At 30.7% G+C, this 26,249-nt stretch overlaps 3 protein-coding genes across 3 annotated transcripts; 1 reads left to right on the plus strand and 2 right to left on the minus strand.

Moving 5' to 3' along the window:
• Window positions 1-842: 842 nt before the first annotated feature.
• LOC133690213 (oleosin Cor a 13-like) lies at window positions 843-1,715 on the minus strand. Its single transcript, XM_062110441.1, has 2 exons — window positions 1,362-1,715; window positions 843-1,264 (listed from the first exon to the last, which is right to left on the minus strand). The coding sequence occupies exons 1-2, from the start codon at window positions 1,640-1,642 to the stop codon at window positions 1,141-1,143; spliced, it is 405 nt and encodes a 134-aa protein (XP_061966425.1). The 5' UTR covers window positions 1,643-1,715; the 3' UTR covers window positions 843-1,140.
• Window positions 1,716-9,615: 7,900 nt separating this feature from the next.
• LOC133696434 (ethylene-responsive transcription factor 2-like) lies at window positions 9,616-10,887 on the minus strand. The gene has a single exon (XM_062118622.1). The coding sequence runs from the start codon at window positions 10,577-10,579 to the stop codon at window positions 9,791-9,793; it is 789 nt and encodes a 262-aa protein (XP_061974606.1). The 5' UTR covers window positions 10,580-10,887; the 3' UTR covers window positions 9,616-9,790.
• An 8,724-nt stretch (window positions 10,888-19,611) lies between these two features.
• Window positions 19,612-20,944, plus strand: LOC133696056 (ethylene-responsive transcription factor ERF105-like). The gene has a single exon (XM_062118084.1). It carries the CDS (start codon window positions 19,781-19,783, stop codon window positions 20,642-20,644), a length of 864 nt encoding a protein of 287 aa, XP_061974068.1. The 5' UTR covers window positions 19,612-19,780; the 3' UTR covers window positions 20,645-20,944.
• Window positions 20,945-26,249: the final 5,305 nt, after the last annotated feature.

Raw genomic sequence — 26,249 nt, forward strand, 5'->3', positions numbered from 1 at the left:
GGAAGAATAACAGTCTAACACTAAAAATGGTCTCAGGCCAACTTGTATCGTTCCTAAAGATTTGTTCAAAGTCCTTCAATAAACAACTTAAACATTTGAACCAATACATAAATCTACCCCAAAAATTTCATGTAATAGTACATTGATAAAATAAATGATTAATAATCCCAATCTTCTCACAATAAAAGGGACAGAGAGCATCCTCATGATTAATAATCTTCCTCTCAGCTAAAAAACTCATGGAGGAGCCACATGAATATATCAATTTTAGAAGTTGTAAAACCAAGCAAAATAGAAAAAGAAGGAGCTAGCCCCTAAAATAAATAAGTTATCTAGAAATTTGTAGCTTAAATAAACTAAATAAATACCGAAACTATTAAATTTCCATACCTCTTTATATCTTCTCCTCTTGAAAAAACTAAATTAAAAACACTTCACCTCTCCGATTAAACTTTATCTTCTAGCTTCCTCGTTTCCTGAGTTACAAAACTGAGAGATTTATGGAACGGTAACCCTCCATTGAACCTCCACAACGAAGACTTGTTAGGCCTCATGCTATAAAGAAAAAAAACCCACCACCGTTTTTGCATTTTTCAAATATTTCCCTAAGGAAACCCTTCTCTCAATTGAAGGATCGATCCACATCCTGCCAAAGCACTGCATGTGAGTATGCGACACCTACCCCAATTACCTCACTCAGCATTAGTTGACAAGCCAGCATTGTTGGCCGCTAGCCAGCCAAAAGCATGACCAATTTTACTAGTACCTATTTTTCCACAAGAAACTCCCTTGAGAGACACTAATAGAAATGAAAATATAAAGGGTAAATTTAGTACAGTAAATTAAAACCAAGATACCATAGAAATTAAGAAATAAGAACATTTATTACATAGACTCAAAATTAACAAGACACAAGCACAGCAAATTATTTAAGATCGACACAATTAAAAGACTCATTAACAAGAAGCAAATGACAATGACACTAAAAATTAAAGAGTACAGCCCAGTATTTAACTCCTCCTACAAAAACTCACATCCTTCATTGCAATCTCCATGATCTCCACCTTGTACTTCTTTGAAGAATATCACCATTCTTTTCATGAAAGAAGGGATAAGAGAGATCATCACATGCAAGTCTTTTCAAGAAATAACTTGATGCCCAAACTGCTCAGCCCTGTCTTTCATTTCCCTTGCCTTGACAGCCAACTTCATGCGTGCCTGTTCCAGCTGGTCTGACCCTGGAGGATGCCTCCCAGTAACATACCTAATTCAACAGGTCAATTTCAAAATATTACGTGACACATTTTATTTATTAATATTATTAACATAGCCCCAGGAAAGAAAGAAAGAGATGCTCTTACCCATAGATCCATGACATGGCAGTAATTCCTGCCACACCAAAGCCACCAGAGGCCAAGAACCCCATAAGCAAGAGAGAAACTGTCATCACAGCAGGAACAATAACTGGACTGAATATGACCAGCAATGGAGTGGCTATGGTCAACAGAATGACCGTGGCAGCAAGGGTCAAACCGGAGAGCACTAAGAGAGATCCACCAGCAGTGACAGCAGTGGTTGCCTTGACTATTTGCTGGGACCTCGGTTGTTTCCCTGGTTGCTGTGATTGTTGAAGCTCAGCCATTGATGCAGGATCAAACGATATTGTCTACAATTCAAATAGAATTTTACCAAGAGATTACTTTGAATATTGTAAATTGCTGGGAACCGTGTGATTTTCTCGTGTGCGAGGGTGGAGTTATAAAGAGAGAAGGCTATTAAGGTGGGTCCCAAGGGGTAGGCACGTGCCAAAGAGACACGAGGCACGTGTTGAGGAGATTGTAATTTGTCATGCAAGGGTTGCATGCAACCCGAAAGGTTTAGTTTTAGGACACGTTGTTTTAAGAAATGAAATGAAATGAAAATGAAACAAAACGACGGACAGCTTTGGGAGGCCTCGAGGAATCCAGAACCACGCGTTTAATAATTATCCACTGTGCATGAACATAGCTGCATGAATAGTTTTTCAAATTATTTACCTCCAGATATTTTTTTGCGACTTAATTTCCTTCAAGATTATTGCATCTCTATAGGTTTATAATTGATCTTTTATACTACAAATTCATATATTTATGATAAATTTTTGCTTTCCCCTTCCTTGGAATTCAAATCTGGGTTATTATGTGGGGGGAAATTAAAACCTATTTACTATCTTAATTAATTAGTGGTTAAATATATATAAAAGTAAATCTAAATATAATATTTTTTTTGTCCTTTTTTTTATCCATATTTTTATTTAAAGATGTTTTAAAATGTTTTCAACTTTTTAAACGAAGCACATGAAAAAAATACGATTACTTCGAAATTGTAATCTCTCTATTCATTTAATTAGAATTCTATTTTAAAATATAAGTTGCTACTATATTTTACATCGTATAAGAAAAATAAATAGTTATATCTTCAAATATTTATTTCAATATCCTAAATGTTAAATATTTATTTCAAATATTCATATATGTGTGTGTGTGTGTGTGTGTGTGTTATGTCAATGTTGTATATATTATATTGGAGTAAAAAGTATACAATACAAATTTATACATGTTCAGTCATATTTTGATATAATATTTATATCACTTTTATCATTCATTAAATAAAATAATTATCTAAAAAATACTCATTTAAGTAGGCATTCATTATGATTAAATCATCATCCCTAAATGCATCATTATTATTTAGAGTGTATTTGATATTGTTGTAGTAATTATTTTTTAAATTGTTTTTTGTTCAGAAATATATCAAAGTAATATATATATTTTTTAAAAAAAATTATTTATAACATCAGCATATCAAAATAATAAAAATCTAAATTAAAAAACAATATTTTAGCGTCAGTGCAAAACATAAAATACTTGACAGACCCATACTCTTCCAACGCTCAAGGTGACTAAAATTAGTGATGAGTCCACGTGAAAGGAACACTTTATCCGTTTCTCAAAAATCAGGAGGCATTGGGCCTGTTAGCCTGCTATCCTTCAGCCCAAGAGGCTTGTGGGATATACTATATGGGCCCATGGACTGTCGCTGCTATTAACTTTGAGGCTTTGAGCTGGTTTCTCTTCGGGCTAATACTTTTATGGTCCTATTCGGGAATAAAACAATAAAATAAACCAGAGAAGAATAGACTGATTTCACAAGGGAAAACATAACACAAAAAAAAGTTAATTATAACGGTTGTTTATTGAGCTGATAAACATCATAACTACGCGATAGCATGATCAAATTGATTGTGAAAAAGGGAAAAGGAAGATAATGCGGTAAAGATATAATGTTTTCACATGATATTTTTATAATAACCTAATTAAAAATTTTACACAATCTGATAAAATAAAAAAACAGAGCGGATTTATGTAGAAACTTTACCTTGGGAATAAGAAAGATTAAGAACATTAATGTAGAAACTTTTAATGGATTAAAATAAATAAATAATAGGGTGTTAAGCATTTATAAAAGGAGTAAACTAGAAAAAAAAAATTCATTCTTTTGCTTTATTGGTGGCCGGCTGCTACTAGAGAGAAGGGGGGAGATGGTTTCAAAATTTCTTTATTTTTTTTTCTCTTGAAAATGATTGGGTTTTATCATAAAATCAAAGGGAAAAACTTCTCAAGTTTAAGAATCAAGTTGCCAAAATCACTAAGATAAGAATTAAGAGAAGAAATTTGAGGTTTTAGATAGAGAATTAATTGGTTAACATTTGAAGTTTACTTTCATACGTGGTAAGAAGTTTTAAACCCAATAATATGAGCTTTATGGAATAAACTATAGTTTTATGCATGAAATTGAATTTTTCTAATTAGGGTTCTTGAAGAGTAATTTTGGAAAAATGTTAGATTGTTATAAATTATTGCAATTGGGGTAAATTATGTTATAAATAATGTATTATAGTAGATAATTGAAGAAAATATCATGTTTTGTATCAAATAAATTTTTAGGTTTATCTCAACAACAAGGAAGATGTTAATTAACTTCAGGATATTTTTTTTGTTTATGACATAGTTTGGTTGGTATGTTTAAATTTTTGAAAAATTATCTTTTGTTGTGATTAAAAACTTAGAAACTAAAGCATTACAATTTAACTTAGAAAAGTTTATATAGTATATTATATGATCTAGCCTTTTTTATTCCTTTAAATTATAATGTATGTATTTAATTAACTCATTGAATATTCTTTTGGAATTATGATATTCTTTTTTGTAATTATAGGTACAAAGAATGGAGATCGTTATAATTTTCTGCAAAAGGGCATTGGTGTTTAATTGGTAAGTTTTGACTTTTAGTTTGCTCTGGTTTTAAGGGGTTGAAATCCCACAACTTTGGTCCCCATAAAAAAAAAAAACAAAAAAAGACAGACAAAGACAGCATTATAGTTTTGTTTTGTTGAAAAGGTCAGCCCAAAGAGAAACAATCTAACCTGTATGTGTTTCATATGACCACCCTATTTTGTAGAATACAAAATTATGGTTGCTGCCTTGAGGAGATCTGAGCTAGGGGCTAGCAGCTATGTACAAGCCAGAGGGGAAGAATATGGAAAATAATGGGGGGTTAGGGTTTTCTGGTTTAATATATACATGGACCATATTTTGAAAAGAATCAACTTTTTAGTTATTATTTAAAATATAATAATAATCTTATATATATATATATATATATATATATATATATATATATGACTTTTTGATAGTAGTCTCATTATTTGAGAGTTATTGATAATTTCTTTGTGGCTATATAAAATCTGAAACTAGCTTTAAATCTTAATTCAAAGCTCAAAAACTATTTTAATATCAGGGTTTTTCTTTTTATGTTACTAATTCTATTTGTTTTTGTGTTTTAAAAGTGTTTTTGAAAAAATTTGAAATTTTTTTTATTTTTTTTGTTTTAATTTAATATTTTTTTGTGTTTTCAAATCATTATGATGCGCTGATATCAAAAATAATTTTTAAAAAATAAAAAAAATTATTTTAATGTATTTCTAGATAAAAAAATACTTTAAAAAACAACCGCAATCACTCTTACAACCAAGCTCAAGTGGAAGAGAAAAGAAGATTGTTAGCAATGTAGATGAAGAAAAAGGCTCCTGTATTTTCTTTATTTGTTGTGTATGTAGAGATTGGAGAGAAGAGAAATGAACGTTTTTTTTTTTTAGAAAAGGAAGAGACGAAGGTAGTTATTAATATTATTTTTTAATAATAAAACTCAGGGCATATTTTAATAATAAAACAAATGCTTGATACCGTTTTATTTGATAGATAGATGAAAATGGAGGCCAGGACTTTAGAGGTCTTAGTTTTAATCCACGTAGATTTCTTATGTAATGCCATTTGTTTGAAAACAATTATTCTTTAATCTATTTCTGCTTAATAACATAATTAATTACTTGATCTCATGTTTTAAAAAAACCTAATATCTGATTTTAGCTTGATTTTGTTGATTTTTTCATTTCAATTAAATTGTTGATTTTTTTTTACCTAACTTGATTTTTTTTCATAATGGATTTTAATTAATCCTTAATAGATTTTTTTTTGTTCAAAATGCACCGGGTGTAGATAAATAACAAAAGAACTAAAAATCAAGGTTTTTTCAATGTACTATCATTCAAATCACTATTCACCATAATAGTTTAAGGTTTTTCATTGCAATTAAGTTTTTGTTTTCCAATTAAGCCATTCAATTCAAATTTATTGTAATTTATTTTTTCTAATTTTGTCTTTATTATTTTAATTTTAATTTTTTTTCTTGATTATTTTATAAAAGTTGTATTTATTTTCAATTTAATCCCCAGTTATAATTAGTCATATATAATATTTTTCAATTTAGTTATTCTTCTTTTAATTTCTAAGTTTTTTCTTGGCTCTTTTGTCAAGATTTTGGTTGTTTTTAATTCCACCCTTCAACTCAAGTTTTTTGTATTTTTTTTTTAATTTAGTCTTCATATTTTTGATTTATTTTCATCTTTTTATTAATTAATTTTTCAATTTAACCCTCCAATTAAAGGATTGTTCTTTCCCTCTAATTTATTTTTTTATTTCAATTTTCACCCTCATTCTTTTAATTGAATTTTTTTATTTTAGATTATTTTGTGTAATTGATTTTTTTTTCAATTTAATCTTTTAAAATTTAATTTGTTAAGAATTGAACTTCTTGTTTTTCTCATTTATAATCCTTCTAGTCTAATGATTTGTGTTATGAGTTTTAAAGGTCATGTAGGGCATAATTTCCAAACCTTACCCTGGACAAGTCTCAGGTCACAGATTAAATAAGTTGATTTGAGTTAACCCAAATCAATTTTATTTATTTATTTTATAAACATGTAGAAATTACATCATTTTGACAAAAAATAATTTTAAAAAATTAATAGGTTTTAACTGAGTTTTTTTTATGGCTAATTGAATTGTAGGTCAACAAGGTGTTTTTATTATATCATACTAGATCAATTTTTTTTTTATTTAATTTTTTTATGACTTGATCACGGAATGAGTGAGAAGTGAACACCAATAAATACTCATGAACATGATACTCCTCCCTCTACAAAAAGAGTAATTATCCCCCTCTTCAGATAATTGTCAGTGCTGATAATGTGGATTAGAAAAATTCTACCAAGGTGCTTACCTGAGGGTTATCCATTAATAAAAGTAGCCGATCATTGTTATCTTGAAAGTGTTCTATTAGTACTAGAAACTTACGATTGGCCTAACCCTTTGCCCTTGTTAATTATCAACAATTAAAAATGGAAGGCAAGCATGCACCCATGGTCATCTACAGAGGTCAATCCTTGAGAGGTGGAAGAAGGAGCCATTCATTGAAAATTTAAGTTGCTTGCAAGTTTGTGCGCACAAGATAAATTTAATTTAGACTTGTTTTTATTTTTATTCAACTTTTTAATTTGTAAGATTATTTTTTATTCATTTAATAAATATAAAAAAAAATATTAGTAGGTTATTTTTAACTCATTTTTCATGGTATAGTCAAATATTGGAAGATGTTTTCCAACTTATTTTTTATGATACTACCAAACATCATAAAATAATTTATTTTTTAAAAAATTTATTTTTCAAAATAACTACTTTCTAAATAAAAAATCATATCTATCAAACAGGTCTCAGACATAGAATATTCAACAACCTACTGTTAATTAATGGTTCTCCTTGCTCTAGAAACTATGACTAAAATGTGAATCGATTTTCTCATTTTCTTTAACTAGTGGGAACAATTTCCATTTCCCACCAAACTAATGAACCGTGCTTTGATTTTCGTCCCCATGTTTATATATAATGATTAAAGCAATTGGATTTATTATTTTGTTTCTTATGGATAAAGCGAAAATTATGGCATAGAGAAATTTCAAGCAAATGAAGATGAAAGGAGCATAAGAGAAATAGAGACAAAACAATGGTGAGGTGTTCTATGTATATTTCAAGTTTTCACATTGGAATTCAACGGAGTGAAGGGTGATTTCAATGTGTCAAACGAATATTTTGGAAAATTCTCAGCTGCTTATCACGTTTTGTTCATAGCTAAAACATTTTGTTTGACTAGCTAGGCTTGCAAGATTGATTTGAATTCCTTTCATACGGGTCTCTCCATGGCTTTTCTTGACCTGGGACAACGTGTCCATAAAAGACTATTTGTATATTTGTATGCCCTATGGGTAAAAAAAGAAGAAAGTTACCACGAATATTTGTCATCTAAATAGTTTATTTGAAGATTTTTTTGGTGCTTTAAATTAACTTTTTTTAATTTTTTGATATGTTAATATTAAAAATAAATAAAAAATATTATTTTAATACATTTTTAAACTAAAATACTTTCAAAAACAAACTCTATTGCACTAAAAAAAATACTAAAAAAAATATCAAGCATCTAAATTTTTAATTCCAAAAAATCATTCCTTTTTTATTTCTCAAAAAATAGAACAAGAAAAGGTTAATTGGATAACTTTGTAACTTCCCTCATTAAATTAAAAATTAAAAAAAAAACTAAAACATCCAGTGAACTATTATAGAGTAAGATACAATTCTTTAGATCGAATGCTCTTTCCTGTACTTTATATTGGTCGTGTTAATTGATTTTTATGTCCTACAGTCACTAAGTTTATCCATGCACATAATAACTGGAATTTTTTTCTAGGTTGTCTCCATGTAATATCACTGTGGCACATCCGTGGTATCGCGACGATTATCCTCTCGTACTATAATCATTGAGAATGATATGGCTAGAAAGGATAAGAAATTATTATTCTTTATTAGTATAAAAAAAAAATACGAGTAGCTAACTAGTATTTTGGTTACTAAAAACCCTAATTAGTTTTAGAGTTTGAATAAGGGGATTAGTTGTATAAAGAAAAGGCATTAACACCTCCAATACACCATACCTAAAGTAAGTTGAATTATTTATTTGTCTGATATAAACTAAGAAAACGTTGTGTTTTCTAGCCGTTGGTCTATCTACGGTTTAAGAATAATGTTTCTTCGTAAAGAGATCTTGATCTTAATAGATTAAAAACCTAACCGTTCTAATGCCAACATAAAAAATAAAATAAATTGTTTTTTATTTAATATAAGAAATATGTATTACTTATAAGTTTATAATCACATATATTAAAAGAGACAACAAAATTTTTTGTTTTGATATTTTTGAAATATAGGCCAAAATCCTTTAGAATTTTACAAACTTGTTATAAAATCCATGCAATATTTTTTTATAAACAAACATGCAAAGATACTTTATATTTTCTTTGAAAAAGATGCTCAAATGATTTTAGAATTTTTGGCCATATGCAAAAAAAAATAATATTGTTTTTATTGTTTTTATTTTTTAGGCTTTGTGTGGTGAAAACACAATTTTTTTCTTATAATAAAACTACTCAAAATAAACCAAATGAGTGTTTTTCGAATATATCCTTAAACCTAAAACACCCTTATAAAAAATAACCAAAGAGTGTTTTAGGGCAATACCTCTGCTTTACCTTTCAAATCGTATAATGAACTATGCCTATCAATGAAGTTACCGTGACTATATTATTTAAAAAATAAAACAAAAATATTTTATTGTTTTTTTATTTACTTTTTGTTATGATTTTTATTGTAAGATATTCTTTTATAATGTATTGTAAGTTAATTTGTGCTGTATCAACATGACTCTAAAAAGTTCATTTATTGAGAGTGAGCGAAGATTTATAGTCTAAATTTAAAATATAATGAGAAAATAAATTCTAAAGCCTAGTTTAACATTTATAATCCCTTCGGATCCAACATTCACATTGGAGAGAAGTGAGGATTAGGCTTTAAGACTAAGCTCTAATCCCAAATAAATTAAAAATTAAAAATAAAATGATGTATATATCATCACAAGTTTAGAATGTAGGTAGAAACAACTTACTTAAATAAAATATTTTATGGAAATATTTTTTTTAATATGACTAGCCTAGTTATAATAAACTAGATGATAACTTTTTATCTATTATTTAATTTTCTAAATTTTCATAATTTCGAGATGCTAGCTAGATACGACAATTCCATATCTCTTTTAATTAGTAACCGTTCAAAAATTCATACATGAAATAAGTCATTTGCAACTGTGTATTTGCTTTTATTTATATGTTAGGAAAATAATTATTTTTGGTAGTGTTTTCAACTATTTCACTTGTGTACTTGCATCTACATCAAAAATACAAAAAAACACTCCATTAAGGGAAAAGAAAAAACTCAGTGTATTCACATTCAAAACATTAACCATTCCTCTAACTAGCCAATAATTGCTCGCCAACTGGCATTAACCCCTTATGGTGTCCAACCTGAAAAACATTGTATCCCACCCCCCTCTCTAACTCAGCTCCCTCATCCACCAACATTTTCCTCATCTTAGCCGAGCCAGTATCCACAGCCGTCAGACCTGTATCTGGCTGTCGACGCTTGGCAGTGATCCTCACCGGATCCGGCTCATTAGACCCAATCTTGTGTGGAAAATTAAGGAGAGCCTTTGAGCCACGCATTCTATAAGCCGCTCTATCATAAGCCAAAGCCGCTTCCTTTGCCGTCTCGTAAGTCCCAAGCCACACTCTCGCGCCATTCTTAGCTGGGTCCCTTGTCTCAGCCGCAAACTTCCCCCACGGCCTTTGCCTCACTCCTCTGTAATGTCTTCCCTTAGTCACCACCTTCTTAGTAACAACAGCTTCCATATTCAAGCTAGATTCTTGAAGCAATTTAATGGGCTCGGCTTCCAGATCCAGCTCATCTTTCGGCTCGGCTTTAACAACATTAGTTGTTATTGTCGTCGTCGTCGTCGTCGTCGTCGTGGTAGTAGAAGAAGTAGTAGTAGTTGAAGTGCTCAAATCTAACGGAGACCATCCACAACAAACAGCATCTCTGAGGAAATTGTAAATGACCATATCTTCAGAATCATCAACCCTTAATGGCAAGTCACCCCATGTCTCGTTTAAGCAAGAAATAAGAGAATTAAAGCTTGTACTTCTATGCTGATGATGATGAGACAGAGCACTGAACTCACACAATGAGCTAATCTCGTTCATTTTTCTTCTTCTCCTCTCTCTCTCTCTCTCTCTCTCTCTCTCTCGGAGTGACTAAATCAAGGTAGAAGGTATATATGTTTTGTTGGGTTAGTTTTTGGAATATAGAAATTGCAAATTTTCTCTATTCTGGTGGGATAAGAAGAGAAAAATGAAAGAATGACAGAATCCAATTGAAAGAATGACAGAATCCAATTGAGATGAAGGTGGGGGTGTTGTGTGTGTGTGTGTCTGTCTGTCTGTCCATTTATATACATATAGACATATAATAGTTGGGGATATAGAGGGAGAGACATGCTGGACGGAGAAGTAGGTGATGATATTTTTAACATTTATATTTAAATATTTTTTATTGTTAGTGCCAATGTGACAATTCCGTTTTTCTTAGTTTTGTGTTTTTTTATGAAATTTCAATGCACAAGTGGGCAAATTGAGAAGGGTTGTTGTCCCATTGTTGATAATGTGGGGGTGTGATTTCACCAGCTTATGTCATCCATTCGCCGCTGCCCATGAGCTGAGGGAGAGCATCTTGCAAAATAATATCTGTGGGTGACGTGGAGGTGGTAGTGTCCGTATAAAGAAATGTGATTCACAGGGAAGAACAGAGAAATTGTTAAAGAAAAAGCAAGAGTTAAATATTATAGTACCAAGATTTAAAATAATTTAGTTTTGTTGTCCAAAATTGGCCAAAAATATGATGGTCATTAGAATAACAAATAAAACTTCGACCGGCTAGTCCTTCATCAGTGGGTTTTGTTTGATTGATGGATTTGTTAGGACATATTGTAACAACTATTGTGTCGGTCCGTTAATATGCATACATCTGGATTAGGAAAGCTAATCACAAGCATAGTTATAAATCTTGAATGAAGGGTGGATCCAGGATCAGGTTTGAGTTACGTATCAGATTCATCGTCTCGAGTTAATTAAAAAAAATATTAAAAAAATATATCAATATAATTTTTTATATTAACACATCAAAACAAATAAAAAAACATTAAAAAAATATTAATTTAATATTTTTTTTTGATCAAATATGATTTTAACACTGCTTCAATCCCACTAGCAAACAGACACCAGGGCTGTTATCTAGTGCATGGTAGGGGGTGTCTCTTGCGTATTTCCAACTCCTAAACTAAACTAGATTCAAGAGGCAGAACGGAACCTCGTCCCCTTCCCCCGACTATATTCAAGAGGCAACATCGTTACAAAGCACTTGAAGACTTGAAAGCATGCGTTAAGATAATGCACTGGTGTGTGTGTCTATATATATATATATATTGCAATGATCTAATCGTTCTTGTCAATTAAGCATAGTTTGTTTAGCTTTTGGCATAATTTTTTTTTTAACGTGGATGTGTCTAGGTTAAATTATGTGTATATCGATTAATCCTATAGGTTCTAAAATTAACAATTATGTAAGTATGTAGTAACTATCATATTAGCAATCACAAGATTTGAACCTGAGACTACAAATATAACAAATTTTTTAATGACAAACTCTTAGTACTGGGTCATTTAAACCTCTCAGTTCTAAGCTTTTCGCATAATTTAGTCTTCCAAGAATCATAACATTCAGCTTATAATTTTTTTAGTTTAGTGTGGATGTCCGTGCCAGTTTGTGCGCACCTTGACTAATTCCATGTGTCCTGAAGTTAACGACCATATAAGCCTCCAGTGGCCATCATATGAGCAACCACAGGGCTCGAGCCTGAGACCACAGAGGAAGCAAACCTCTTAGTCCCAAACTTTTATCACTGTCATCATATGAGCAACCACGAGACTCGAGGCTGAGACCACAGAGAAAACAAACCTCTTAGTCTCAAACTCTTATCACTGACACCACCTCAATAGTTACATTCAGCTTATATTAATCTCCCAAGACATTGAAAATCTAATCTCATTATTAAGAATTACGAGACCTACTTATTTTATATATGTAGATCGAACCAATCAGATAAGATAAATTTAATAAAATAACTGGTAATGATATTAAGATTTACTGCACCAATAAATCAATAATTTTAGTTCATCAGAAAACCTATCATATTTCTTCCAGAATTAAAGTGAGGTTACACATTGGATGCTTTACAGAGTTATTGTTGATTTTTTTTTAAAGTGTTTTTTTATTTGAAAGTGAATTGAAATAATATATTTTTTATTTTTAAAAAAATTATCTTTATATCAAAACATTAAAATTAAAAAAATAATTTTAAATAAAAACTTAAGTTCTTATAAAATACTGTTTGAACAGAATTTCTGAACACCTAGGAGGAACTATTTGGCTGCACATACGATTATTTGTCGTCCATCTGGTACAATTGGCAACTTGATTCTATCTAAAAAAAAGAATGTACCTTGTAAAAGCCATTAAATGAGAAGCCATGGGACAGCGCATGATAGGGACGTTGTACGGATGCACCAGCCCTTGCCATGATTCCATGGCTTGCTGAGGATAAGAGCAACGAAACGAGGCCAATCCTAATTTGCAACCGACAACTACAGGGTACTATGTCGCTATCCAAAACGGAAAATTTGGTTCCACATGTTTTCTTGTGGCTGTCATTAACAATGCCAAATATTTTATAATTACGATATTTTCCTGGTATTTAATTAATTAGAGTTCTAGTTTTTATATTTAGGATATTTTCCTTCTATTTAAATAATGATTTTTTATAATATGGATATTTTTCTTCTATTTAAATAATGATTTTATTTTCAATGGAAGATGATCGGATTAAATTCTTTTGTAAATATATGATAGCCCTCTCTACAATTAAAGGTGTGATCTGAGGACTTAAAAATTATAATTTCTTTCTTTATAATTCAGGGTTGTAAAATCTAGAAATCATTGTTTTTACTCACACTATATATCATGTTACTGTGATTGTATATAAGTTATATTTAATTGATGATGTTGTGTGTATTTATTAGTGTTCTGAGATAAAAAATAAAATTGTGTTTAGTTGAAAAAACAAAAATGAAAATATAAAATAATCTGGTCTCTTAATTATTTATAGAATGAATTTTTATAATTTTAAAATGTAAAGTTTAAAAAGATATATTATATTTATCCCCACTAATTTCATACTGAATATTAATTAACCAAACCCTTTAACGCTATTTAGTACCTTTTTAAAATGCAAATTAACTAAATAGAAAATCAAAATATAAAATAATTAATGTGACTGCTTTTAAATCCAACCAAATCGCAAAGTCAATATAACATCATAATTAAAAGCAGATATAATTTGGTGATGATTGTATATGGTTTTCTTCAATGGAACAAGTTATGATAAAAATGGCTATATATCTCGCTGTATATATAACTCAAAACCTATCAATTCGGGAAAAAAAATAAAAATAAAAAGTCAAGATCACGGTCATAAAACACAACAGATAAGTGCATTCCAAAATAACCTTATATCTCAACCGTTGATAAATACTGAAAATTGAGAATAAATTTGTCAAAAATATTAATATACGGTGGGAGATCAAGGGCGTGATTTTATTTCCATGTATCTGTATAACATGACAAAAAAAACCATAAAGAAGAAGCCCTGTCGGCTCCAGAGTCTAGAGCACCTATCGTAGAACATGACACCCAAAATCTTGAAATTCTAAGTCATGCCGTTAAAGTGGCAAGAGATATTTTCAGCAATGGATATTTCTGGCTGGTTGTATGATACGCTGGATGGTATTGATTACACTGGATAAAACTGGATTCGACAATTAATTATTCAATCTTATGTTTGATGTGTCTTAATCTGGATTAAACATGACAATTTATCATATTTTATGCTTGTAGATATTAATCTGATGTTTGAAGGGTATATTATAACATATATTTTAATCCAAAAATTTAATTGATTTTGTTTATATTATAATGAATAAATATTTTTTTAGGAAATCATTATTAGCATTTATTTAAATATTGTTTTATTTTAAACAAAATCCATAGTTGTTTTTATGTTAATTAACACATTGTTTTTATACTTAACTAGCTGATAACGATTTATTAAAATTGTGGAAATCAAATTCCCCCTTTTTATGTTTTTTTATGAGTTAAAAAATGTTAACATAAATTCAAAAACCCAATAATTAAGCCACGCCAATTGAAACTCCAGGAAGGTTCAATCAAATCAAGAAATTAAAAAAAATTACCTAGAAGAAACAACAAAATACAAATTCCCTTCTTTCAAATCACGTTCAGGTTCACGATTCAATTCCTCATCAGACCCACTAATAATATTAACCTAATCAAAACCCAAGGTATTGCAAACCCATAATTCATTAATCCACCATAAACCATCATTCTAAAACCTTGTTCGATGATGCGAGGGAAAAAAACAAATCCCATTGTGTCAGAAATGAGAGCGAGGCAATGAGAGGAAAGATCAGCCGATGGTTGTGAGTATGGTAGGAAGAGAATGGGAAGAAAGGGAGAAGGCAAGGCTGTCATTGGGTTATGGAAAAGAGAACGATGAGGCCATTAAATATATATAAGAGGGAGATTGGAGATTGAAGATGAACTGCCGCAACTATTTGGAAGAGATTTTAAAGTTCAGGTTTCTGGAGATGAAATGAAAGAATTGGGAATGTGTTAGGTTTGGGATTCTTAATTTTTTTTTTTCGATTTTAACTTGATGAGAGGGAGAGTTTGATATATTTTGGCCAGGGATTTGAATATATTTTTAGAAAAATATAATTAAACGAAGAATATTATAGTCGTTTTATAAATAACAATACTTGCGCTCAAGAAATCTATATTAGTCGATTTTTCTCACAATATAAAAATTGATTTTTGTTCTATCCAATCCATCTTTATCCAGTAACACCGACACTCCCTTAGGTTTAAATATTAGTCATCCTCAAGAAATCTAGCTGGGAGGGTTGGTTTTGGTGTTCAAAAGAGTTTTACCCATATGCATCTTTATTGTCAAGACCGATCGAAAATAAAAGTTCTCAGGCTGTAAAGTACTGAGACTCTCGGGGGTTCCATGCACGGATCAGTATAATAATAATTCAGATTTGAAAAAACAAACAAAAACAATATTTAATTCCAAGTTGCCAGCTTCTGGTGGAAATGTCAAGCAAGAAAAGTAGAGAGACCAAACACGTGCTATATAGAGCCAGATGCAATTAATGTTCAATTATTCAAACGGTGGAAGTTGAAGAGTATGATACAATAATATGGTCATGGTTACCGGCCGTTGCTGTTTCTACCGTCTCTTTTGTATTTTAAAAATATTTTTTTAAAAAATTAAATATTTTTAATATTTTTAGATCATTTTAATAAGATATAATAAAAATAATTTTAAAACAATAAAAAAATATTATTTAATATATTTTTAAATAAAAAATACTTTAAAAACCAATTTTAAATATGTTATCGAATCAAATGCCTTGAGTTGCTAAATGCCGCAAAGTTTGAAGTTAAACTCAGCTGCTGCATTCAATTCAATAAGTCAAGGCAACTCCCAGATGGACTCTTCTTAACTAAAAAAAGAGAGGAATTTTTGAATTTTTATTTTTCTCAACAAAAACTTTAATGTGCTATAAATGAAGGCTTCAAGTCTGAAATCAAGGGTATAGATGGTTTCTTCAAACATTATTATTTTTTTCTTTAGAAAACTGAAATTATCTATGTATTTTTTTGAAACTGATTCCATGTTAGAATTGATTTTAATTGCTTACGTTGATTGGATTGACTTAATTTGCTAATTTTTTATTTTTTTTGGAATATGCTAATGAGATTAATCTTTCATGGGATAGTTCTGAAACAAACGACGCCCCTTTTTAATGTGATTTACAAATATGTAAAAAAACTTGTAATTTTAATTAATTATAAGATTTCAGCCATGCCATGGGCTTCGTCAAAGTTGAATAATGGTTGGGCTGAAAAGACAAACTGGGCCTTTGAATGACAGCTGAACGACATACCACACGCCTCAACAACGTCAACCCCGTCGCTATCAAACGTCTTCTCTTACGGTAAGCAACCGTATTCCCTACCAGCTAAGCTTTATATTTAAATAGAAGGATCGGAGGGTCGTTGTCAATGGTTAATAGAACCAGTATCAGTCCAGACAAATAATAAAAGCTATACACTGAGAGAAAAACACCATCATTAATCTTAAAAGAGAGAGTGTGTGTGTGCGTGTCCATGTTCAGTGTCTAAATCACGAGGGTCCACGCCATGGCCACAATTCAAGACCAGCTTGTTGGCAAGTTGATAGGATTGGGACCGGCAAGTGGATGATGGCAGCTTCATCCAAGGCAAGCTCGTTTGCTTGGCGTTGCAGAAATAAACAACGAAGAAATTGTTGAAAAGCTCTGCTCTCTGCAGGAAAGTCAATATTCAAAACACATGGTTTTTGAATCTGGTCTTCAGAGTCTTGGTTTTGATCAACGTACGTTTTCTATTTTCCGGTGCCGTTCTCAATGTGAATATGCGAAGTCTTTGCCTTGAAAAGCATCAATATTCTTTTGTTTTTATTTTTATTTTTCTTTGCCATGGTTGGTTTTTGGTTTTTAGTTATTTTTAACGATACTTGTCTTTGGATTAGTTCAACGACCTACCTGGAATAATGAACTGCTGACATGCATGTACTCTAAGAACAGACGAGCCCAAACTAGAAGGATCCAAGAAGGCCGAATGAGGTAATTTCACTTGGCCGTTAAGTTAGAAGATTAAAAAAACTCCTTTTCAGCTACAAGACTTTTCGTGCTCTCCCAATGATTTGATCCCAGCACATGTCAAATTCTGAGTTAATTTATTTTCGTCAAATACAAGATTGAAGCAATCTTGAAACATTGTCGTCAATAAGTTGAACTTTAAAACATTTATTCTCTCTCTTTTTTTTTAAGAAAAAGAAAAAGAAAAAGAAAAAGAAAAAGGGATTCTTGCAGCTTACGTACGCGTCCATGATCAATGAATGGAAGAGATAATAAGTCTATCCATGATCGATCTACCACTACCTAGATTGAATATAACAGTTATAAAGGTTAAAGAGTCATCGCCATTAATTAGCCATGTTGTTATCTTGAAATTGTATGTCTGATCTGATCTCCTCCTGGGATTTCAATTAATTAACCAAACCTACCTGCATCCCAAGTCTTCAAAAACCATAGAAGATTCTTATAATCAACTCTCACGTGACAATTAACTTTTCTTCTTCTTTCTTTTAATTTATCTTAGCTGATGTTATTATGTTCAACGATCCAAAAATGTCAATGGGACTTGGAGAACATTAATCGCGCATATATATATATATATATATATATATATATATATATATATATTCGTGGCATGTATATGAATTTATTTCTTATATTATATCATCATCATTATTTAGTATTCAAATTAAAGATGTTAGCAGAATAAATTTTTCTAATATATATATAAATGATTCGTACCGAAAAAGATTTTTTTCTTGATATGAGGAAAATAGTACTTTAGAAACATTCTATTCTCTAAAATTTGATCAAAATAAGATTTTATTTTTAACATGATATATAAACGTTCTTTATTTGTAGGAGAACATTAATTTATTTGTTCGAGCAAGAAATTAAAAAAAAAACCCGAGTAAGATTTTAATTTATTTTCTGAGTTGTAAGGGGAAAACATGATCAAATCTTTTCAACAAAATATTGGAGTTATAATTCTATTGCATAAATAATGAAGACGTACTAGCTAGTGCTTCTTCCTAACTCTTCATTACATAAAGGGAAAGATACCCTATCCAAGCCATTATTGTAAGGGGAAAAAAAACAGCAGAATTATTGCAGTACTGAACCTCATCATTTTTTAACAAGGCAAGGCCAAAGCAATCTTATCGTTTTATGGGTTGTGGTCCGAAGCAACCAGGAAACAGAGTCGTTCATAAAAAGGCATGGACTCCCACCACCACCACCGGCGGTAATTAAATACTATAAAGATTGATAGAAGTTTTAGAAAACAACACATGTTAAAAAAATATTAGAAAAATAATATAATTTGAATATAATTATTGTTGAAAATAGCGTTGAAGAGAACCACTATTGAAAATAACTACTATGGTTTCAAAACTCATGTTTCTCTTTATTTAATTAATATGTATTAAAAATCAACATAAAATTTTAAGAAGATCTGATAATTAAGAAATGAGATTTAAAATTCAATAGTTAGAAAAAAATGGGTTATCAGAAATACACTAAAACTCTGTTTTCAATTGACACACTCAGTACTGTTAAAAAGATCTTAACGAGACAATTATAATCACCACTTGAAAAACCACCAAATGTAATCGTAATTTGTTATGGATTTTATTCCGAGTTAATTTAGGATTAATTAAGATCTCATTTAGTGTTTTTTTTTCAAAGTATAGTTAGAATTATCTCGTCAAGATCTTTCTAAAAGTACAAAGTGTGTCGAAAGCGGAACCATAATGTGTTCTTGATGACCCATTTTTTCTTCCTGTATTTTTCTTCTTCCATTTCTCTCTCATGCCACATTAACTTATCTTCTTTTTTTTTTTCCTTAGCTATTAGATTTGGAATTTCATCTTTTAGTCAATAGATCTTAATTAAATCTTATTTTTTAACCATTAAATCTTTGTAATATTTTGGATTGACTTTTATTTAAGTTAATTAATTTACAAAATAAAAATGTCTTGAAACATGTTAAACAGCCCAAAACAATGTTCCCAAACAATATCTATTATTTAAAATAATAGTTATATACAAAAACATGTTATAAAATACAACCCCTTTTCTAAATAACAGATTCAAATATTTTTTTTAAACCTATGCTGTTGTCCTGGAACTTTCAGCAAATTATTTTTCAAAACAAAATCCCAATTAGAGAGAATAATGTCCAGTACAAGACAAGAGGAGCAGCCTAGACCCACCACTCCAAATTCCACTTTGGATTATATGAATTATGATGCTTCCTCTTACTTCCCAGGAACCTCCTATGAAGCCCCCCTCTCTCTATCTTTCTTGCTTCTCAAATTTCTACCCTTTATATATATATATATATATATATATATATACACGCTCGTCACTCCCTCATTTCCACTCAAAATATTCAAACCTTCCCTTCTCTCCTCTTCTTTAAATTCCAATCTTAGTTTTGCAACTTCCCTCTCATCTTTTATTTATCCTTTAAGAAGTAGCCACTTAGAAAAGAAAAGAGGAGAAACTACCCCTCTCTCAATTGTAATGGCATCTTTTGATCATGAAGCTTCAACATTGGAACTCATTAGGCAACACCTCTTGACTGACTTTGCTTCCATGGACAGCTTCATCTCCAATCTTGATGATCTTTGCAGCACTTCCACCACCAGTACTACTGATGACTACTACATCAAAACTGAATCAACAGAATTTGATCCCTTTGATCAACCACAATTCAATCTGCAAATTCAATCTAGCATTGAATCCAAGCCTCAATATTCCTCACCAAAGTCTTCAACTTCTCTAAGCCAGAGAAAACCATCCATGATCAAGGACATAGCCATACCTCCACCAGCAACCCTGAACATGAACCCACAAGTAGCACAGCCAGTGGTGAACAAGACAGATTTGTCTAGTGAACAAGATAGGCATTACAGGGGTGTAAGGCGTAGGCCTTGGGGAAAATATGCAGCGGAGATCCGTGACCCTAACAAAAAAGGAGCTCGTGTATGGCTTGGAACATTTGATACTGCCATTGAAGCTGCCAAAGCTTATGATAGCGCTGCTTTCAGGTTACGAGGAAGCAAAGCGATCTTGAATTTCCCTCTTGAAGCTGGCAAGTCGAATTCTCAACAACCTGAACAATTCTTGGAAACTTCTTGCAAGAAAAGAAAGTTTGAAGGAATAAAGAGTAGCGTCGAAGGTACTAATTCTATCACTAATAAGGTGGTGAAGAGGGAGACTTCTTCACCGGAAAGTGAGGTCAAAGCGGTTGCTTCGGGACCATTAACGCCGTCAAGCTGGAAGGGGTTTTGGGATGGTGAAACCATGGGGATATTTAGTGTGCCACCATTATCGCCGTTATCTCCACATCCTTCATTTGGATATTCAAGGCTCATGGTTGTTTGAAGGAGAGAGGGTCGACATGTCGGTTGGGTGGTTGGTTTGTTGTTTACTAAGTTAGGAAACTTCTGCTGGCCAAAAAGTGTCACAGATCACGTAGTGATGAGGGTGTTTCTCTCTCTCTCTCTCTCTCTCTCTCTCTCTCTCTCTCTCTCTATATATATATATATATATATATATATATATACCTAGTAGGGTTCTAGAGTCATAAACGCAACTATGATTGCGTTTGTTGAAGATAAGTTTTGCAAAATTGTATTTGTTCTTTGATTGCAGTTATTCAATGAAATGGACTTTTATTGTTAATTTTTTTTGACTTAAATCATATACCAAAACTAATCCATATTAATCAAGTTTTAAGAAAGTCAATCACACTAAAAAATTACATACACAAGAGCCTCCTTCACCACCAACTCTCCATGGATTCATGGACCTTAATTAGCAATTTTCTGCACAACTCTTATGCTGGGGATATATTTCAATTGTCGGAAGAAAGTTTTTGAAGCAGACGTGGAAGCTTAGGTGAATGTTGCCTAACCATCCTGCTGATGGGCTAATTGGGTATTATTATGGATATTATTATGGAAAATTACTCTCCCCTTTCTATAATTTAGTTGTTTCTATACTTTATCTTTAATCCTTTAAAAATTAAAGCTTAATTATATTATAGGTTATATAACACTTTACATTCTTACTTATGCGTACAAAAAAAAAAAATCAATAGAATAGTTTGAAATATTTATAGAAATGCCATTATATTTCAATTAATAACTAAAAAGTCTTTGTAATATTAAAATTAAAAAATTACTACAAAGTTAAAAAAAACTTTTAACACTTCAAAGTTTGATTGAAAAATGATTAGCCAAGTTTGTTAGGCCCCGTTTATTTGTTGGAAAGTAGTTTCCTTTTGTAAAGTGAATTCCGGGGAAAGTGAATTCCAGGAAAGTGAATTCAGAAAAAGTATTTTTCAATGTTTGGTAGTGTAATGAAAAATAAGTTGGAAAACACTTTCCAGTGTTTGGTTATGTTATGAAAAATGAGCTAGAAAATAATTTATTAATGTTTTATTTTTTCAAGTTTATTAAAATAATAAGGAACAAATCTTACAAATTAAAAAGTTGAATGGAAATAAAATTGAAAAAAAAAATAATTTCATAAATTATCTCAGATAAAATAAATAATAATCAAAATAATAGAGATCAAATAAAAAATAAAAAAAATTGAAAGATCAAGAAATTGAAATAATAATAATTAACATTTCATAAATTATTTCAAATAAAATAAATAACAATCAAAAGAATGAGGACGAAATTTGATAGATAAAAAATTTTAATAAAAAAATGATAAGGAAAAAGTAAATAGCAATTATAAAAATAAGGACCAAAGTTAATATAAAAATTAAATTTTAAGAGATGAAATTAAAAAATAAATATTCAAAACAAAATATATATAGCAATCAAAAGTTTGAGGATCAAATTTGATATAATAAGTAAATAATGATATTTCTAAATTTTTCACAACTTCCGGAAAGTGTTTTCCGCCCAAATTTTTCAGGAAAACACTTTCCTGAAAACCAAGCCAAATTTTTCTTTGACTGGAAAATGTTTTCCGTTGACCAACTTTCTTAATGACAAACAAACACATGAAAGTTTGGAAAATGTTTTCTCGGAAACCACTTTCCGGAAAACAAACACAGCCTTAGTTTGAATTTAAATTGATTGGGGTTGTTGGGTTGAATTTTGTGACGGTGTTCATTGAGATTTTTAAAATTACTAAATTTTAATTGTGATTTTGATATGAGATTCAAGAGATTTTGAATTTTTGAGATTTTGTGTTCATTATGGATCGATTTTGGATGACTAGTCTATCATTCGTGTGTTTATGCTATATTATATAAAAGGATAAAAAATTTTATTTTATTTTGCTTTAAATTTTAAACTGACTCATAATATAAACTGTAATTTCTAAAATTATAAAGCAAAGTATAATTGTGGTTAAATTATAGGAAGGTCAAATTAATTTTCCATTATTATTATTATTATTTTGAACCCATGTTCCTTAAGAAGTTGTTATGCATGGCACAAGTAAGTATTAGCTAAGAGAGAATTTTGATCTACCATATAAATGACTAATGTTTCTATTAATGTGTGTCTTTCATGTTCTTCTTTACAACCTCTTCTTCCTCCTTTTTTTGAAATATCAAAACACAACTAAGCTCCGATAAAAAGTTGATTAAAAAGTATCTTTTTGAAGATCTTAATTACTAGAGAAAAGCATGATAAGAAATTAAGTGAATTGAGAAATTACTAAAAGCAGATCACTTCCTTCTCTATATGTTTCTAAAGGACAACTTCTGTAGCTCAACTGGGAGCACATGAACACCAAACTTCAAGGACATTTTTGCTTTCTCATGCACATCATCTCCTGTCCTTCCTAATTTGAGGTTTTAGAATAACCATAGATGTAGAGTCTCTTTTCCTTGTTTTAACCTATTTTTGTAAGGATTTCACAAGTAGATGAATGGAGTTAATTGGAACTTAAAAAAGGACAATTTTGGAAAATTAATTTAATTGTTATTATGGATAATTGTCTAACATACTTGGTCAAATTGAGTAATTAGCATATAAAGTTTTTAAAAAATAGGCTAATTAACACAACAATAAAAAGATTTAGCGAAATGACAGCGTCAACCTTGAAATGTTATATTTCATAACCGTGACATTTAATTAATGTCGCAGTTCAGAAATGTGACATGTAATTTATGTCACGTTTCTAAACCGGGATTATTAATTGATGTCACATTTCATAATCGTGACATCAATTAAATTTTATTAGCCTCCTAGCCATTTCTTGAAAATCCAGTAACAAAATCCTCCTGCATCTAAATCTAACAAAAAATAGTTCTTATGAGATTTATTATTTATTTTATTAATCTTACATTTAACTTAGTTAATGATTTCAGAGAGTAAGAAAATTTTCAATTTTAACAAAATTTGGATAAAGTTTTTCTTATTTAGGAACTATATCCAAAATTTTATCTCGTTTAAAAATACCTATAAAGAACCACAATAACTAAATATAACAAATTATCACATTTTATAATCACAAGTGGCCTCAAGAATGCAAATAAATAAACATGTATACATGCAAGACAAATATGAAATATTTATATAATATAATATTCTAGTAATTAAAATCTCAAAATATATCAACATAACACATCTATTTAGCTATGTTTATGTTGTCTACTGGATGATCCGGGCTCATCAATAACACGATTGCATACTGTTCCTACCTGAGTAGCCTTGTTTTCTGCCACCGCATCCTCAAAAGTTAACTTCTCTCCAAGGTTATCAAGTCTATTACAATAAATATTGAACCACCAAGATACATAGCTGTATCCTTCATGTTCTTCATCAATATTATAAATCATAGTTACGACCTCTCAACCCTATTGTAGAAATAAATCAATTTAATATTAATAAAATATTAATATTAAATTACAAGATCAATAAATAGAACGTATTTTTTAACATATATTAATTCTAAAAAAATTTGATTATCTATAATATTTTAAATATTTTAGGCATGTTGCATGTAAATAGGTAGAGTAACTTACTTGAGATCGTGTAATAATGAATTGATCCAGTGTAATCATAATATAAATCTATGTAAACATCTCATTCTTCTGTGCATCTTATTATATATACATAAGCTTTATGAAAACTTAATTGATCATAATCATCATTTTCACCCCGAGAAAGGATGAACACTGTCATGAATACTGCCTCCCGACCAAAATTGCAACAGTAACAGCCTTCAAATCATCACAACCCCCTACAGCACCACCATGACCTCCCCAGCCACTTTAGAAGCTTCAAACGTGCGTAGAGTCTTCATTACAACCGTTCATCACCAACCTCCATCCTTCATCTCCTCTGCACTTTGAGCAACAGTGGAAAATCTTCCTTAGCAGTATCTAGTGTCATCTTCTCCGCACCTTGGGCAAGCAACAGCAGGAGCAGCAACTCTCTCCTAACTCTCATTGCTCCATTGAAGCAGCTGTAGTGAGCCTCCTGCACTAGCAACATCTTCTTCCCGATCCAGCACTCAAGGCCAGCCACCCTTCCAGCAGCAGTACCCTATGCTCCTTCCATCCAGAAGCAACAAGAAGCACCAAGTTAATTAACCCTTGCTAAAAGAATCAGCCTCCGTCTCTCTACCACCACAATAAGCAGCAATCGGCCACCACTTTCAAACTCACCCTCACCGACGACTTCACCACCAAGCATCGTCCATTTCTTCTTCTCCACGCTGACAACCTTACATCAATCGAGAAACATTCATATCTTTTTCTCCATCCATGACAGTCCAGTACCTGTTCACGGCATCAACCTCACCTTCTTTATTCTAGTAACAGAGCACAACACCAGCGTTGGTTAGGAACAGCAGCTGAAATTTTCAGCTATAACCGATAGCTTTATCTTTGTCGTGAACTACCTTTCTTTTTCAGCTATAAGTAGTAGCAGGCAGTCTCTTCGCACAACAAATCTGAGCAGCAACAGTCCAAGATTCAACAGCCTCATTTCTCTAGTTTTCTCCATTGAAGAACAGCCACAGCACCAATGTCGGTTGTGAGCAGCAACTAAAGTTTTCAGCCAAGAAAAATAGTTTTATCTTCAACCATGGGTGGTCGTTTAGTTCAAACCATGAGCAGCAACACTTTGACCCAACCGTGAACAGTAGCAGAGATATTAAATTCCAACATCCTTGGCTCTCCTTGGTCTCATTGAAGGAGAAGATTGGTGTGGATATTGAATTGGTTTGTGATCAGGAGAAGTTTGAGTTGAAGGTATGGTTGTTGAATGGTTGGGTTAGATTTTGGAACCATGAGTTTTTGCTGAAATTTACTTGAGCATTTGGTTTGATTTGTGTGAAGTTTAATACGATTTGGTTTTGAATTTGTTTGTCTGAAAAGGGTATTTCTAACTTGTTAGTTACAAGAGAGTGTTTGTTGAATTTAGTTGTCAAAATATGAAATGGAAATGTTTTGCCAAACTTGGCCCTTGGTTGAATTTTTAAATTTCTATAACGTTATCTTGTCATTAATTTCGAATTCCTCATTTTATATTTTTTTTATATTTAATATTTAAAATTATGATCTATATATAAGACACATTTCCAGTATTAAATAAATCATATTTTTTTCATGAAAAATAACAAAAATCTTTCTTTAAAAAATACAATTTAATTTAAATTGCATATAACCAAGTCTCTAAAAAATAGATTATATTTGCATATTAAAAAATCTCAAAATAGTGTTTTTTTTTTATTTTTACATATATTTTTAGATTTAATAACCAGTTTATTAAAGTCATGAAAACTTGACCTATATTTTAAAACTATCAAAATTTTTATTTTGTTTGTCTCAATATTAAGGATTAAGAACTTATACATAAGATGTATTCCTAATATTAAAAAAATACAAAATATATATTTTGATTTTAGAATGGCTAAGTTTTAACCTGATAAGAATAACCTTCTTACCGGGGAGGACTTTTGTAAAAACTTAGACAGACAAACAACTAGAAAACACAATAATATCTTATTT

Source organism: Populus nigra, chromosome 1 (assembly GCF_951802175.1).
Source record: "Populus nigra chromosome 1, ddPopNigr1.1, whole genome shotgun sequence".
Lineage (NCBI taxonomy): Eukaryota > Viridiplantae > Streptophyta > Magnoliopsida > Malpighiales > Salicaceae > Populus > Populus nigra.

What these genes read in the sequence shown, in the direction of transcription:
- LOC133696434 (XM_062118622.1), bottom strand. Translation starts at nt 10,579, where the DNA reads ATGAACGAGATTAGCTCATTGTGTGAGTTCAGTGCTCTGTCTCATCAT.
- LOC133690213 (XM_062110441.1), bottom strand. Translation starts at nt 1,642, where the DNA reads ATGGCTGAGCTTCAACAATCACAGCAACCAGGGAAACAACCGAGGTCC. An exon ending in GCCATGTCATGGATCTATGG is followed by an intron (nt 1,265 to 1,361) that starts GTAAGAGCATCT and finishes CTGTTGAATTAG; the next exon opens with GTATGTTACTGGGAGGCATC.
- LOC133696056 (XM_062118084.1), top strand. Translation starts at nt 19,781, where the DNA reads ATGGCATCTTTTGATCATGAAGCTTCAACATTGGAACTCATTAGGCAA.